Source organism: Patagioenas fasciata, chromosome 2 (assembly GCF_037038585.1).
Source record: "Patagioenas fasciata isolate bPatFas1 chromosome 2, bPatFas1.hap1, whole genome shotgun sequence".
NCBI classification, from domain to species: domain Eukaryota; kingdom Metazoa; phylum Chordata; class Aves; order Columbiformes; family Columbidae; genus Patagioenas; species Patagioenas fasciata.
The window spans coordinates 132,242,438-132,260,022 of record NC_092521.1 but is presented as its reverse complement, the minus strand read 5'-3'; the positions used below and the strand labels follow the sequence as shown (position 1 = coordinate 132,260,022).

General features: G+C 42.6%; 2 protein-coding genes across 3 annotated transcripts in view; one reads left to right on the top strand and one right to left on the bottom strand.

The window, feature by feature from the left end:
• Positions 1–3,845: 3,845 nt before the first annotated feature.
• Positions 3,846–11,326, bottom strand: FKBP14 (FKBP prolyl isomerase 14). Its single transcript, XM_065831928.2, has 4 exons — positions 10,943–11,326; positions 8,805–8,956; positions 6,183–6,310; positions 3,846–4,319 (listed from the first exon to the last, which is right to left on the bottom strand). Exons 1-4 carry the CDS (start codon positions 11,137–11,139, stop codon positions 4,161–4,163), a joined length of 636 nt encoding a protein of 211 aa, XP_065688000.1. The 5' UTR covers positions 11,140–11,326; the 3' UTR covers positions 3,846–4,160.
• A 553-nt stretch (positions 11,327–11,879) lies between these two features.
• Positions 11,880–17,585, top strand: part of PLEKHA8 (pleckstrin homology domain containing A8) — a 31,347-nt gene continuing 25,641 nt past the window's right edge. For both annotated transcript variants that reach the window (XM_065830784.2, XM_071804995.1), the window contains exon 1: positions 11,880–11,965. In XM_065830784.2, coding sequence (XP_065686856.1) covers positions 11,926–11,965 — 40 coding nt within the window. In that variant the 5' untranslated portion in view covers positions 11,880–11,925. The remainder of the gene's footprint in view (positions 11,966–17,585) is intronic.

Sequence of the window (17,585 nt, the reverse complement as noted above, 5' to 3'; positions counted from 1 at the left end):
TAACGTTCAAGAGAAGCTAAAATTATCTGGGATTATACAAATATAAGCAGGTTTGTTGGTTGTTGCTTTTTATTTCCTGCTACCACAAACAATTAAGTGCTGAAGATATATAATGGTGGGGGTTATTTTGTGGATTTTTTTAAAAGCTCTATAATGAGGCTGATTATTTTTTTTAAACAGCTGTCAAATGCAATACTCCTATTCTGAAGAATCTTCAATGGACCACGGAAGTATAAATTTAAACTTTGTCCTAAGAGTAAAAATCCACATACACACTGGCTGCAGCAGTGATTTATAATCAAAGTCAGATGAGGAACCAGCCTCATAATTTGGAGTACCTACATCAGTGGCTGCCAATGTTCTTTTTGCCAAGCAAGCAGATGCCAAAGGATCTAGGAAACAAAATCTGTTGCATTTCTCACATCGCTCTGCCTACTTCCAGTCTCTCTCACATTTCCCCTACCTTTGCTCCTTTTCCTGGAATGACTCAAAGCAATGAGCTGTCCCCATCCTGCTGATGCTCACCTGTCATCTGAAACTGAGATTTCTGGGTCAAGGGATAGACCACCTCATGTGTAACAGCAGAAGTGATGTGGTGGAGGGAGCACATACAACAAAGACAATTGTAAATGAAAGGCTGACCTGTACCACCTATTTTTAGACTGAAGTACTCAGGGAACACACTGGATCGGTTTCGTTCTAAACGTCATGAAGAAGAAACTACGGTAGCAGTTTCTTCAATATGTACTTACCACTGCAAATTTATGATTCCGTCACATATAGTACTCAGCAAAGCACCTCTAGTGGGGAATGTTGCTGGCAGCACAAGGACATAAGGAACTGAAAAGCAAAGATTTAAGACCTGATAAAGCAATTTCTTCATTTTCAACCCAGCTTGCCTTGTCAGTTGATCTCAAGAAGAAAGCTTTAAAAAACATTTCAGACTATAAGCACCATTCCTGAAGCTTTGCCAAAAGCTTTCTTGTGTCATTGCATCGCATATCAAGAATTTTCAGATAAAATGAGCTCTGAAGGCTGCTTCAGTACCTACAGAAGGCAACAACTCCCACTGTTATTGCTGCATAGCAGCTCTGAGTGACAGGTTGCCATTCTAAAAACCATGAGTACATATAACCACAAAACAGCAAGAAATGTGTGGAGAAGGCTATAAGCTGCAGGCACAATAATCTGGTACGTGCTCATGATGCTGTTTTAAGCCCTCTTCACTTTTTCAAGTACTGCATTTTACAGACAAGAAGCAAGGATTTGTTTCTTCAGGGGAAACACACCTTGCACTTTGCACATAAGCCAGACAAAATGTTGTTGAGTACCACTGAAGCTCCAATATTCCTTCTCCCCTTGGAGAACAGGCAGCTGCCCCTTCTCTCCTGCCGGTAGTAGCTGGCTCCTGCCGGCACTGCAGCAGCACACCCTGGGGATTAATAGGCAGATGCAACTGAGGTTAAGACAGGAGGTGCTATTTCTACCTAAGAAATCCCTTCATCTTCACAGGACAATTTTAACGATAGCAAACAGTAATAAAGTTGAAGTGGCTTCTAAAATCTGCTGCTGATTCTGCACTTTTGAAACTTTTTTTTTTCATTTCAATTTCAGAAATGTAACACAGCTACCAAGAAAAGCACGAAAAACAAAACCCATCTACTCATCTGACATAAACCTACACACACCAAATAAAGCATCTTGGTCTTGCAGCTTTAATGCTGTGCTGGCATTAAGCAATCAACTATTGCACATGTACACTGAAAGTTATTTTTATGAAGTACTTTAAAAATCTAAGTGGAAGTTAATGCATATGTACATTTCACAGCATTCACTGACTCCAGACTCCTATTTAATACAAAGGAAACAACAGTTGACCCTTACTAAAGGCACACACTGGCACCCCATTATTTAAGCTTAACTTCTTATGTATTGGGTCAGTAATCTGGGCGAAGTTTTATTTAATGCTTTTATGTTTTCATTGTCCAGCCAGATATTTAGAGAACATGCTGAACACTGCAAATAATCATCTAAAACACTGACAGACCCAATGCAAGTCTCAGTTTGGGCAGCACACATGCACAATTTTTCCCTTTGGGTGGTTGGGTACCTGCTGGTTCCCACATCCCGGGCAAGATTGTCTTAGGGCCAACTTTATAGCCTATCAGCCCTCATCCGCCTCGGCTGTGCTAATTGCCTAGTCTCCTCATATATTCAGTGGAAAAAGACAGGAAAATATTTGATAAGGGATCTATCCCAATACAACGTGAACAATACACGTGATGAGTTGCCCCCTTGTGCTCTGGTGACTGTAGGGGAAAACAAAACATCCAGCACAGCTTCATTTTCACAAGTGACAAGAAAGAATATCAAGATGAAAAATCACAGCCAGTAAGAAGAGCTAAATAGGTAACGATTATTCATTATTTCCTCACAATACAAGAATTAGGACAGCTAACAAGCCTAAAAAAAAAAAGAGAAGCATTTTCCTAGACTCACTGCTATAGAACACTATGGAAGCAAAAGTATAAATGGTTCAAGAAAACTAGATGGCATCATATGTGAAAAAGATCTCAAGCTTACTGAAAACAAAACACGTGGTCACAATTCCATCACATAGGCCATCAGCCACAAAATGCCAGATGTTGGAAGAAAAAAAAGGCAAAACCAAACCAAACAACCCCACCACTGCATATCTTCACTTCTACATTTTTCCCCAAAACAGTCACTATTGACAGCAATCTGCAATGTCCATATGAAGCTGAACTCTGTTTAATGAAGCAGTGTTCTAATACTTACTTGCAACACTAGGTGGCAGGGAAAAACACGTAGCTCAACTACAGCATTGAGAACCTTAAATGTAGACTTCCTTGGCAATAAAGATTAGTGCAATGCAGTAATCTCAGTTTCCTATGACTGGATTTGCTTTGTGTCCCTACATAGACTTGAGCAACATTTTTCAAGTTTGTGTTCAGAGACCCATCTCTAAGTGGTACCAGAATACAGGCTCATTCCTTCCCTAGGGTACCTTGCCCTTTCACTTAAGAAACCATGGACAACTACAAAATCTTTCTTCTTCAAAAACCAATCGAACACAAAATGGGGTCAGAATCTTCATGGTCTCTACCTCTGTAAAGACACAGCATGTGTCTCATGCCTCTGTTTTTCTAAAAAGTTATTTTAAATTCACATCACTGGTGTGCTACTGCAAAGGGGCAATGATAAAACAAGTTGTGCAACTCAGTCAGCTGCAAAGCAGGCAAGCTAATGCAAATTGTTCCTCAGGCCACACAGAGTCTCCTGTCAGTGTGCTCTTCCACTTCTGCAAAAAGGAAAAACATCAGACTTGGAACATTTTGCTCAAGATCTCCTTCAAAACTTGAGAAGATGAAGGTATGGTATTTGTTCATGAATGCAAGCTCCATGTTTCAAAACAAATAAGGGTGTATGTGTAAAGGACACCACCTCTGCACTGCAGCATAACTTGCTCTTTTCTAAATTACAGACATTTTCTAGAGTGTTGTTGACATTAAAAGTCTGACATTTGCCTCCTCTTTGTTCACATAATTTAAAGAAAAATGCAGACAATTATTGGCATGGTTGGTAACACTCTCCCTTCAGAGAAGCAAAATTCTTCTCATTCAGCTTTGTATCAGTTTCTCAGCTGTAGAAAGAGATGCTGATGCCTTCTAGTACATCTTTAAAAAAATCTACAGAAAAAAAAGCAAGGTCAGCACACTGCTTTTCAAGCAGTGACACACAAGAAGGAAGGTCAAGTAATTAAGCCACAGACAAGAAGTTATACATAAAGGAGTCATTGAAAGTGATCTTAACCCACAAACAAATCACAGAAAGGCACTGAACTGTATTTTGATTTTCACAATGTTTGGTAACTGTAAAGTTTGTTTCATTTCTGAAAAATAAATTAATACAAAATTTAAAAAACACGGATGTACAAGTCTTTGCATAAAAGAAAGTACATTTTCATACTTTAAAATAGTTTAAAACATTTGTACATAATGAACAGAAATTCTCTTTTATATAAAGTGTTTCTTTGCCAACAGCAGCTGTCAACTCCAAAACACAGAATTCAGATGACAAGAGAACCAGACAGTCTAAGTCAATGCCATTTGTGTCAAAAAAAATTATGCCACACTTTTCTACAGCTCATCGTGCTTGTACGTAAATTCCCTTGCAGATATAAACCCATCACTGTCTTCATCTTCTTTATCAAATATGTCTTCAACCAAAGCATCGTGCTGGGTGTCATTTACCACTGCTCCATGTTTTTCAAATTCTTTCTTCAAGTAAATTTTCACCTAGTAGTAAAAAGGTGAGAGTTAATATTTTTAGGTTTATGAAAGAATTGATTACTGTAGCATAAGAGAGGGCCACTGTGTTCAGGATGGTAGTATTAGACAGACAACTTCCTTCATAGGCTACTGCCAGAATAATGCTTGTCTGACTGATTCTGCATCCCCATTCAGTGATGAAAGACTCTTTAGTAAGAGATAGTAAAACTAGCAATTCAGTTGCCATACCTTTATTGTATCTCACTGAAAAATAAGCCAGTAAAACCTGTCATCTGATGTTTATACAGTGAAGTATAAATAGCTAGGCAGAAGTTATTAGCTACTAATTGGTCAGAGAGCCAAACAGCTTTTTCACATCCTAGCACTCTAACAATTCAGTAGATGTAACGAGCCATCCCAAAAACATACAGACATCTGCCCACAATCTCAGTGTTTGCTACTCTACTAGGAGCTACATTAATAAAGATTTATTTCTTGATATCTCAAAATTTCAAAGGACAAACATTCAAGGTAGCTTTTAAACAGACTAGTAGAACAGTTATTTACACAAAGCTAGTTACTAATTCTGAGCAGTGTTTTGAACAATTTCAGATTATTTTTCCTGAGTTTAAGCTTTAACTATTGAAATCCAAAGTGTTCTAAATTGCAGAGCCTTCTGCAAGAACATCAATACCAACATACCCACCTGTTAAACAGATACCACTTGTATAACAAGGACTGTAACAGATTGTTAACTGCAAGAAATGGGCCATGTTTCAGGTGTGTTTTATTCATTTAACATTCTGGTATTTGTTAGGGTCATTGCTTACATTTCTAATACACAGACATTGGACACACTGACACTGTCTGCCTGATGTACAGTATAATAGATTAGTCTTTTGGGTCTAGCAAACTGTACCAGCCCCAAATCAAACAGAACTCAGTGGTTTATCTTAACTTCTCATGGATGACTTTTTGCACATTGAAAAAGCAGAAGACTGAAAATAAGAGGCAAACAGAAGGTAAATAATGCTGAATATATGTCGTTCAGACAGTGAATGCTGTGAAACAGGACTGCCCTACAGCAGAATTTCCAATTCCAATTTATTAGTAAATCATCAGCTAACTCAAAGCCCTGAAGCCTGGTTCTATTTCTAAGATGTTTTACTTCAAGTCTCCCATAAGCATGGGGCACACATGGGTCACATGCCTCTGCCTCAGCTTTTCAAAGATGCTTTTGAGCCTGCAGTCCAGCAGTTCCGCTGGGATCCAAGGCTCAGCATGGTGCATAGATGTGCATCCTTGGCTTAGTTTTACTGAAAAAAAAAAAAGAAATAAAAAAAAAAATCTATTTTTAAGTTGTAAGAAAGTATGCAAGCCAAAGCCATATGAGAACAGCAAAGCACAGACAGGAGGTTAATTGCTGAGCCAGGAACAGTAGTTCAAGAGCATTCAGCAGGAAAGATACCAACACAAAAAGGCATTAAACTCCAAAGGCAAAAAAAAAAGAGCAGAGAATTGGAAGGCAGCAACATTAAAAGTCATCTCCAGGGAAGAACAGAGACTTGCCCTTCCCCCCATGACTAATGATCACCTGGCTAGCAGTGACTTTTTGGATGTCTTACCATTACTGATGAACATATCAGTTCAGTAGTTATGCTAAGGACTTGTTAGTCCTAGCTACCTGTACTGTGCATTGCCCAGTAAATAATTGGTTTAAAACACTCTTAAATAGTGTATATTCTGCTTAGAAAGTTGCTCTGTGCACTGCAGTAGGTAAAATCTAACTTGTGTGTAGATACTTCCCTGTCATGGTCAAGTTAAGCTTATCTTTCCCTTTCTGCTATCCCATCATGTTAGGTTTGCTCACAAGAAGGGCAACCCACTCACCTCTTGCTTGGACAGTTTCCAGTCATCATTAAGATCCATCTCTTGGAATGACTCATGAGACCTTGGTCCATTCCTAATTTCTAGAAGGTCAATATTGAAAATCAGTGTGCTCTCAGGTGGAATTTTTCCTGCCCAAAATGGTAAACATAGAGAAAAGTTAACTATTCAGTGCCATACAAAAGCCATATGCATCATAGCAATGTCCCAGTAATCCTGCAGTTTGAAGTAACAAGGATAAGTATCTGTAACAGTGATTAATGTAACTATTTCAGACTGTAGGCTGCACCCTGAGCAGCCCTTACAGCACATATGCAACTTTAAATGCAACTAGTTTTGTTGGAAGACTAGTGCATGTTGATGTGAGCTCGTGTTCAGCAATAATCATCACAAATTTATCAGGTAATAGTGTTGAATCTTTTTTTGATGGCCAGAGACGAAGTGGAAAACAGTGAAGGAGATTGTACAGCCAGCCAGGTGGCCACTGCTGCAACATAGAGCCAAGACTGACTGCCAGAGTAGCAAAAAGGCAGAGTTCAGTCTCCCAATTCCCTCCTCTTCCAATTGACACCTTGTACCTGTTATTCTGCCACTGGAACTCTTCTTGCAGAGGTAGACAAAAGGTCAGCAGTGCCATCAGTATCCCATAGCTATCTCTGGACTGCTGCACAAAGCTCTGAGCTATTTCCAAACACACAGCAGAAAATAAGTATATAAACCTGCTGAAAAGACATGTTTTGGCATCATGCCATTTTTTTATGCAGGTGAACAGACTGATAAGTTCCTAACAGCATCAAAGACCACCCCCCATGCCACCACTCTTCAAGGATTTCAATTTATCAGGCATTGGCTTTTACAGTGATGTGCTATGCCTTCATGCTGATGGCTAAAGCTACTTACAAAGACCTTCTGGCACATCACTCTGCTCCTTATATATAGAAAGGCTGAACAGGACCAAATACCTACCTACTTCTACTGTTTTGGAGCTATGGTGTTAAATACACCCTGAGCTGCAGCAAACAGGCTTGTAGATTTCTGGGATGAATAAATGTGTAGAAACTTCTGAAAACATAGGGCACAGTGGCCTGCTTAGAGTTTGGAACACAGGTAATTTTTTCTGAGTGTTACACAAAAAGGCATCTGACTCATCATTCAAGTTGGACAGCAAGTAAGGTGAGACACTAGTGAAATGAAAGCATGAAGAAAATTGAGTAATTCTGTCTTGAAGGGCATCATTTGATAACAGCAACATAATTATGTCCACATACTTCAAAGTTTTCCTAAAGCTAGTGATTTCTTACAGCAGTTAGCAGTGTTTACTTGTTCAACCTCCTTGCACTAAGCACAGAAGTGAGGTTTGCAAGTCTTTGAAGAACAACTACAGTATTTTACATAATTAATTAAGGCAATTAGGCCTGTGATGACTATTTGAGCACTGCAGCATTTAATATCTTTTTGTGGAAAAATTTACAGTTGTGTCCTGCATACAGTCAACTAACTGACCACCATGAGTTTTCTATTCTCTGCTAGGAGCATTACTTCTAATATTCTCTTGAACCCCAAACCAAGGCTTCCAGAAAAACAAGTTTTAAAAGAATACTTTCAAGAAAGGACAGTATGGAGAATGCTCTAAGTAGCCTGTGTTCAGCCCTACTTGCCAGAAGATACAGACATGTAAACATTCCTCACTCCTAAAACAGTCTCAGATTAATGGGAGAGGACAACAGCAGGAAGGATTATTATGTTCCAAGGCATTTATCCTTTCCGCTTTGAAATCTTGCATTACCTTAGGTCATTTGTGATAATTGTTGTCATGACAAGATATTCCTAATAATTGCTCAAAAAATTAACTAAAACAAACCTCATAAAGCAGAAAAAGTAACCTTCCTGCATCATACAGGCTGTCACTCATTTAACTGCAAATTCCAAATCTGGACCTCCCAGGAATCTGGAAACATGTGAAAGGAAAACCTCTAAACACCATCAGTAGTAGACAGGTTGAGAAGGCACTACAAACAATGCTTTTATTTGTCTGTACACAATTCAATACATTTTCAGTAGATGCCAACATGACTGCCCAAGTACCTGCATATTTTACTGTGGATAACAGGGACCACTGCACAAATTGAAAATGGCTAAAAGAGCAAAAGAATTAGTTGTCATGGAGAATTAAATGGTGACTGACCACTGTATCAGCCAAGAACTGGTTGAGCAGCAGCACAGGGAGTTTCTTAGGGTTCTAAAAGAAACCTGCAAGCAAGAATGAGGCTTGCACATGCACATTCATGAAGTACCACAAACACAGATGGAACAGCCAAAAAGGCAACTGCTACCTAGGCAACCATTTCCAGATTGACTGTAAAAAGCAGAAGAAAAAAAGAAAAATCAGGGCACTGTTGAGTACAGCACTAACAGAGAAACCACTCAAAATATACAGCACAGCAGCTACCATCATTTTTTTTGCTGTATTCACTATGTAACCACTTAATGGTTATTTCTGCAGAAAAAATTCCGAGAAAGAGCACCTGACTCCAAGTTAGCTTACTAACTTCTTAAGCCAGGAATAGCAGTAAAATACAGAGATTAAAAAGAATTACAGTAAGGGAAGGACTTCAGGAGTTTTACCTTTTCCTTCTTTTCCATATGCAAGGGCTGGTGGAATAGTTAGCTTCCGCTTCTCTCCCACACACATGTCCTTCAAACCTCTGTCCCAGCCTTTGATAGCTTCTCTTATGCCAAGTGTAAACCACATAGGTTGACCATTGTTATGCTTGTGACTGGAAAATAATGGAATAAAACACTTTGGCTTTAGACAGCAAGTTCTATAAAAGGCACATGGAACAGATGGAATACGCTCCTAGCATAGATACACAATTAAAAACACACCACTGTTTGACACCTCGGCATTTCTTAAATGAAAGACACAGACTTTTAAAATATTTAAAACTTATGCCTTGCATGACAAGGTCCCTTAAGAAGTGGGGAAAAAATAAGAAAACATCTACATGGTGTGTTTATGACAACACTGGATCCCCACTTGCACTTCCCTGATCACTTGTTTCCACTTTGAAACTGATCAAATGAGAAAGGCATTTCTACTTAATCTACATTCAAGGCCATGCATATTCTTTGGTAAATTGCAAATCAAAAACCACTCTGGTCGTAATTACAATATACTTTGTAACATGCTTAGAGGAATCAGCCAGTGTCTTCCATAAAAAGCCATTAGGAAAAAACCAAACATTCAAACCCACCACCAACAAAAATAAACAAACAAACAACCCCTACATAACAGATAGTCTAGAAAAAACAGAAAAGAATGCATGCAAAACTTTCAAGTTTAGAGCAGACTGACAAGCCCCTTTTCCAACTTAACTAGGTGGCACACCAGGACAGGACCACTAGTCACGCAGGAAAGGTGCTTATGAAGAAAACAGCACTTACAGAAGTTAGTCAGCAGCAAAAACTTAAGAGTGTCACTAGAACTCCTTTTAGAGAGGCAGGTTAACTACAAGAGAAAATTAGTGAGATTTTCGTTTAAACCGTCAGCAAGGGCATAAACATGCAAAACATTGTCTTCTTTCTTAAAATATGTTTCACAAAAGTAGACTTCAAACGTAGCCTACAGATACTTGAGCATTTTGCTGTCTCCCACTATTAACACTTCGTTGGTGTTTTACAGGAAAGGCAACATTAGCAAGTCGTTGCAGGCTCTTAGCAAACTCCCTCGAATTTCTGGCTCTTCCTCCCTACTTGCATTACTGTGGCTCTGGTATGTTGATTTGTCTGGTCGGGGGCAGGTGAAGAATATGCCGTTTCAGTAATGAAAAGCTGTCATTGTACTGCCAGTAGTGGAAGGATACATATAACTTTTTTTTTTTTTTCTTAAATTAGAGGCAGACTTCTCCCCTAGAAGTTTGCTTTAGAAACCAGACAGAAATTCGTGCACAGCAGAAGACTTCAACTACTGAGATCACACACTAAAACCTGTGTCTACATTGCAGAAGAGGAGGCATAACATGCCTTTTAACAAATGCCACATGGCTCCACTTCATACAAACCATAAAGCAAAAGCTATATAAGATTTATATTATAGCCTCGATCTGGCAAAAGGAAAGAAGGTAGACTTTACTGTTCGTGTTAATCTTAAGCAGCATTGTGAGTCAGTGCTTCCTAAAGTAAGCATAAAGGCAAACCAAACTTTCTGAAAATTGGTGGCTGTGGATAGGGTCTTACTGTCAAGTTTGTGCACCTTTACTTAAGCTATTTTAATTAAATGACAAATAGCACCTAGGGCATGCAATGAACACGCATGCATTGCTTTTGTTTCCTTGCACACAGGTAAATGAAAGTTTTGGCAGGGATGGGTAACCTGCCCTCAACAAAACACTCTTCACAGAGCTATTTTGCAGATGGATTGCAGGCCACTGTGAGGAGTCCAGATTCAGGAAAGCACTGCCAGAAGGAGTCACCTACATTAAAATACACACAGAATCATAGAATAGTTTGGGTTAGAAGGGGCCTTCAAAGCTCATACAGTCCAACCGCCCTGCACTGAGCAGAGACATCTTCAACTAGATCAGGTTGCTCAGAGCCCCATCCAGCCTGGCCTTGAATGTCTCCAGGGACAGGACATCTACCACGTCTCTGGGCAACCTGTACACATAAAGATATACATAGAGAAATATATATATATATTTTTCCCCGCTCAAGCTCACCCACCCGGCCGCTCGAAGGAGAGCCGCCCAGGACGAACTACTTACGTGGAGTGAAACATGGAGCCATCCCTCTCCAAATAGCCCTCGTAATGCACCAGCATCATGTCCCCCCACTTAGTCTTTCTGTGGCAGATGAACGGCTTCTGCAGCACCTCCACCTTCACGTCAGCCGCAGGGATCAGCGCCGCGGCCGCGCAGCCCAGCGCAGCGCCCAGCAGGGCGACCCGCAGCGCCGCCGCCATCACAGCCCCACAGCCAGGGGCTCCCGTCTCACCGCCGCCGGGCCGCCATTCCGCGCCTCCCGCCTACGAGCCCACGGCAGCGGCCAGGGCCGGGCCCGCTGTGCGGCCGCTCTCGCCCGCCCAGCAGACGTGGCAGCGGCCCTCACAGCTGGCAGCCCTCGGCTCCCGACGGCCCAGGACGGAAGATTTGCCTTCTGATTGGCTCGCCTCAGAGCGAGCCCAGAAGAAGCAATCGCCCATTGGGACACGCCCCTGTCCGTCCTTCAGCTTGCCCAATGGGCAGCAGAGCTCCATGGGAGGGGTGCTGAGCGAAGGGGATGGGCGGGCCTCGGGCGCTCTAGGAAGCGAACGCTAGCGGGCGGGGGAGCCTCGCGGAGCGCTCGCACAATAGAGCCGGCTCCTGCCGGCCGCCGATTGGGCGGTGCAGTCACCAAAGACGCATTTTGATTGGCTGAGGAAAGCGACCGGGTTGGGCGCGCGGTCCCTGCACCCCTCCTTTCCCCTGTCGATCACGCGGTTTGCGATTCCTAGAACTGTTTACGCTTCCGTAGCACTGCGGCGCCGTTTTTGGGTGCGCCTCAGCGGCGCGTCCTGCGCTAGGAGCGTGGCGGTGGTGGGCAGGCGCGGCGGCGGGGGCCGGGCCGGGCCGGGCGGGCGGTGCCCCGCGATGGCCCTGGGTGCCGGCGGCGCGGCGGGGCGCGGGGGGTGGTGGTGGCGGCGGCGGCGGCGGGCGGCGTGACTCCGCCGGGGGGCGGCCACGCTGCATGGGGGCGGGGGTCGGCTGCCATGGAGGGGGTGCTGTACAAGTGGACCAACTACCTGAGTGGTGAGTTGCCGCACGTCCTCAGCGGCTTCCCTACCGGGGTGGGTGCCATAATCATCTTATATGTATATCTATACAACTGTGTATATATATATATATTTATATACATATATATATATATATGTATGTATTTTCCGAGTCTGGACCAGCGCTACCCCCTGGCCCCGCCGTGCAGGGGACCAGCCCCAGCCCACCCTGGATTTCCAGCTGCGCTGCCACATTGTCACCGTGCAGCGCTGGAGGAGGCGTTTAACCCGCCCGGCGGTGTCAGCGCTCGCCCGGGGCGGCCCTTACCCTCTCTGGGATGGTGGGTTTGGGTTTGGGCTTGTTTTGGGTGCATTAGGTCATACTTGCCAGCGAACTTCCCCGTTCTGTACACCCACGTGAAACTTTTATTGCTTTTATTGAGTCGCTTGGAGGAGCTGGGGGAATCCCAGAGCTGGGAAGAAAAGGTGTCGGGCATTAAGTCACACTTGGGGGATTTGGATGAAAATGCATTAAAAAAAAAAGGGGGGGGGGGGCTGTCCTGCTAGCACTAGGCCCAGATTTGAATTTTTTGGGGTGTTCCCATGCCGTAGGAAGCTGGACTTCTATAGCAGACTGAAAGCAACGGTGGGTTTCCTCAGCAGAGGCTGAAGATGGTGGGATCAGAAACGCTGCAGAAGCGGGGAGCGACTCGTGCCACCCGTGTTTCTGCAGGGTGTCCACTGCCAGACCCATTGGAGTTGGGGGTGGCTTGTCATTTGGGGTGCGTGGATGGGGTCTTGCCCGGCGCAAACCTTGCCATGGTTTTTTGAAACAGTTTGGAAACTGGATGATTGGAGAAAAATAACCACGACCTTGACATTGCCAGGTGCAAGTTTTGCTGGGGAGTGCGGGCAGGAGGGCTACCTTCCTGCTTGAATTTTTTTTTGGAGAGGCTGGAGCAGCTGCACCTCTCTGGTTAGTTGAGAATGAGTAGGAAATCAGAATTAAACAAAGAAAAAGCTGAAGCAGGGGATGAATTTGTGTGGCAAGGGGCTAGGGGAAGAGCAGTGCATGAGACTGGATTTATTGGTGTGCTAGAAGATTGCTGCGGCTTTTCCCCTTTAGGCAATAGGTGTTCTGAGAGGGCAGTCAAAATCTGTCGGGTCTCAGTGAGCAGAGATGGATCTATATTTTTTTTAATGATTTGTGAATGCTCTTGAATTATGGAATGTGTGGCAGTAGAAACAGCCATGCTTGGCTTTTCCATTTGGATTGTAGAACTCAGTCAGTGTTATTAGTCCTTTCCCCATAATAAAAATGCCCACGGTTCAGTTGATCTAAAGTTTTATGTGTTTGGGTTTTTTTGCATTGCCTAGCTGCTGGGATACATTTGGAACCCTTGTGCTCGAGCTCCAGGGAGTCAGTGTCTGTGGGAACCACTGTGTGTGTAGATGACTGACTGGGGTTTGGCACTGTAGCATTTGTGCCTGAGTGTGGATGTGGTGGGATCAGCTGTACTTGTCTTCTGCTTTGATGGTAACATGAAAACTAAGAACCAGAAATATTCCAGTTCCATTTTTTTTTTTTTTATTTGTTTCGTTAGCCACATTGTTGCGCACTTTCAACCAAGTGACCTTTCATGAAGAAAGATGACACTTGGCAAACTAAAATTTAAGTGAATACAGACTGAAGGAATTGCTTTTCCTTGGATGCACAGTATCTTCCCTAGCTGAAAACCAGATAAATTTTTGTTCTCAATAGAGAAAAAATCAGTGATGGAGGATTGAAGCATCTTTCTGATTTCTTTGCTGAAACTTGACTCTGTTAGTCAGTGTGGTGGTCAAGGTCACTCCATGCCTTCTCTTAGGTTGTAGAAGACCTGTCGTGTGTTTGAGAATGGTAAACTTGCTGTTCTGCAAGCTAACTAGGCTTACATGTGCTTTCTTTTGGAATAAAATGAAGACTTCCTGCCCTAAAGCCATTAAGTTATAAATTTATGCGATGATGCAAAAAAAAAAAAAAAGCTGGAATGTGGCATTTATCATAGCAGCAGTACAGAACTGGGGAATGAGAGATGGGAAAGACGCCTTTTGGGGATTAAGGGCAGCAAGAGGGTTCAACAGGTCATCCAGAACGGTACTCCTGTCACTTTTCTGCTTTTCCTCATGCTCAAGGTTAACTGCTTTGGTGCTACGTGGTGTAAATGATACACAGAAAACACTGGGAAAATGTGTCTCATCTTTTGTGTGTCTGTGTTAGTAACAGAGTGCTGATGTAAACAGACACTTACACACATCTTACACACTTTTCGCCTCCTAATGAGGATCGCACCTTTGTTTCACACAGAGAAGAGATAAGGCATGCACCAAAGAATAAGCTTAAAGCTGTAGGAAAGGGGAACTGCTTTCCCTTCTTACTGTGAGAGGGGAGCTGGAGTTTGTCGGTAATTGAGTCTTTTCTGGGGATTTTGGTTGTGTAACATCTTCTGTCATTGCCATCATAAGAGGTCAAGTCCACATCAACCTATTTCCTCTCAGCTCTTGGGCAGGGAGCTAGATCTCTATTGCAAATTGTATAGTTACTGGCAGCAAGAACATTTCAGAAGTAGGAAACAAGCTTGGCTTTCTGTGGGCAAAGGGCAAAGAAAGCACAACATGATTGCCAGCAGCTGAAAGATAGATTAGCTTGCCTTACTGCTCAAACAAGTTATCTTGTTTTATGATAAATGCACTTGTTTGCTTTATATAGACTAGGATAAACTGAATTAGTGTTACTTGGTTCCTGCTCAGAGATAGGGTTTTTGCTCTGGTGCTGATCCTGCGCTCATGTTGTAGTTTCTGTATGCAGTGGTTCCAGTGCTGCCTCTGAAATCTCTGAGCTTAGGTAACTGAGATTTTAGAGTTTTTCTCTCCCCTGATGCAATGGACAGCAGATAGTGACTTCTCAATGTGATATTTTTGTTAAAGTGAAGTGTGCCAACTTTGGATCAGAAATGCATACACACGGGTCTAGCCTATGAAGATCCACTTTGGATTTTGTGTTTACAATAAGTGTGTCCTGAGATTGCTCTTGCCTGTACTTCCCTCACTAAATTGGTTAAAACCTTAAGGGCACAGGGAACTTTGGAAGCAGAATTATTGCTCATGTATAAAATGTGATGGCACTTTTTCACTTGAACAAATATATGATGCCTCTGCAAACTTAAGATTATTAAACCTCAAAACCCAGAGCTGGGTGACTTAAGTCACACAGGCGTGTAAATTGGCTTCAGCTGAGTCTACATTCAAAGCGTATAACTTGATCTTAAAAAAATCCTAGATTTCATCCTTTGCGAAAACTCTAGCATTGCTTGGTAAAGATTGTGGAGGTTAGGGATGGGGTTACGGCATGGATAACGGGAGTATAACGTTTATTTCAGTACTGTTTGTTGTAGCAAGCAGTTGAGGTGATAAAAGCATCACCCTATACCTTCGCTATTGCTCCTTGGTGTGTTGTGCTGCCTGTGGTCCTGGCTGAGCATAAAGCGTCTGGTGTGGGCAGCATCAGCTGGATCCTGGCTGCAGGGTTGTAGCGAGGCTGAGCTCAACCCGGGGGATGCTGTTTGCAGGGTGGAGAAAGGGGAGAGCAGAGGCAGACTGCGTGTGAAGGCTGCTCTTTGGAAACTGTCTCCTGCAGGTCTCTCCAACTGAACTCAAACTGCAGTTCGCGCTCTTTGTTAAACATAACTTGTGCTTAATAAAATACATTTCTTTAGTCTTTGGAGATTGCCTTGTAAAAATCGTCTGCAATTTTGATTTCTCAACAGGTTTGTAGAATGAATAAGCTATTGCTTGCCCACAGGGAAACAGAGTATGAAACTGGGGAATGCTTTCCTTCGTTGGTATGTGTGTGAGAACTTGGCACTTTCAAGTTTGTTTTGTTTTGTTTTGTTTTTCTGCTGAAATTAAATTCAGTTCAGATCTTCAGCATAGGCAGGGCTCACCTGGGATCACTGGCCAGTGGCAGAATTGCCTCTTACCTCTGGAAGAGGTGATGTTTATCAGCTCCTGGCTTGGGGATTAAAGACACCTTTGTCATTAGAAAGGAAAACGCCAATAACCTCCACTGACTTACCTGGTATTCATTATATGCTCCATAAAATGGCTTTGATCACTTTTCTTCACAAAGATAAGCTTTTCCTGATATTTAAATATTCACTTCTTTAATTGTGCTGTGTAACTCTAACCCTAACTAATGCATCATCCTCAAGGCATGACACCCTTGCATTCATGCCATCGCTGGTGACGCTGCATCATACCACATACTGTAGTTAGTCCTCCACATCTTCCTGTGTCTAGTCATGCACTCTTATTTTATTGTGCTCTGAGTTCTTTTCAGTTTATCCTGAGACGCCAAGAGCCAAGACCAAGCAGTAAATTTTAGCTTTCACATAAAGCTTTAAATTACTCTTGTCTCTAATGATTCAAAATTCCTTAAAAAGCTTGTGGGGGAGCTCAAGAAAATGTGAAATAGTTTTTATAGCTTGAATCCAGATGCACATGATACTACTTACAGTCTTTGTTTTGTGGGTTTAATTAAATAAATCTGACCTATTAGGATGTCAGACACATACGCTTCCATTTGATAGCAAGCTCTGGAAATACGGTACTCTCTTCCCAGAGACGGAGGAAGTAATCAAAAACTTCACAGGTAAACATTTGGTTCTGAAAGCTTTTGTTTATAATTTTTTCCCTTCTTTTTAGCCTCTGGGTATAGTCCAAGTTCTGATTGTATAAGATGAGAAGTCTGTTTTTTGTGGAGGTGGACCTAGACAGCTGAGGTTTCTGTTGTCTTTAGAGCAATGGTCTGCCCAGTATTACTGACTGTAGCTGCTCTCAGAGACCAGGTGTTGGTTTAGATGGGTGGCTGAGTCTCACCCAGTTCTGGCTACACTTTTCACCCAGGATGCTTCAGGGACTAGTTAGTTCATTCTCTTTGGATTTTGCATAATTATGTTTGTGCGGTTTGACCTTCTTTCTCAAGTCTCTCCTCCCTTCCCCCTTGTTTTTCTTCACGCTTGCTTTTGTCATACCTTTTTGGAGTTGAGTAATGTGCTTGCAGCAGAAAAGTTTGATGAGGCTGCAGGAATGCAAATCCGTGTCCCCTCTCTCCTCTGTAATAGGTGTTAGAGCGATGCTGCAGAGCCAACACGGTGCAGCGTTCCGTGCCAGGTATGCTGCAGTACCGGTGCCTCTGCATTCAGCCCCACACTGAAATAAATAAGTGATCAGAGGGAATGGCTGGGTAAGGACAGGAACAAAAGGTGTGGCAGAATGATGGTGAAGTGATACCACCATGTGGTATCTGTATGTGTTTACATAAATTCATTGACTCATTCTGGCCTGATAACTACCCCAGGGGTCAGAGAGAGGAGCAAATAGTTTGCTGGGGCTGGGAAGTATAAACAGAGGAGGGAAACTCCTGGGAGCTTTGAATGACTTGAGTTAATGTGTCTGGGCAGTGGCCCGGCTTATTGAACTTTTGCCTCCATCACTTGCCATGATCCTTTCTCTGCCCTTCATGCTTTCACTGTGTCCTCTTCAAAAATACCTGACGGCTGGTACATTGCTCTCTCCATGCCTTGGGTGATCACTAGCATAAAACTGTTTGCAAACAA

Coding starts and splice junctions, on each gene's coding strand:
- FKBP14 (XM_065831928.2), bottom strand. CDS start 11,139: ATGGCGGCGGCGCTGCGGGTCGCCCTGCTGGGCGCTGCGCTGGGCTGC. Junction 8,957..10,942: donor GGCTCCATGTTTCACTCCAC/GTAAGTAGTTCG, acceptor ATTATTTTCCAG/TCACAAGCATAACAATGGTC. Junction 4,320..6,182: donor GGAAACTGTCCAAGCAAGAG/GTGAGTGGGTTG, acceptor TTTTACTACTAG/GTGAAAATTTACTTGAAGAA.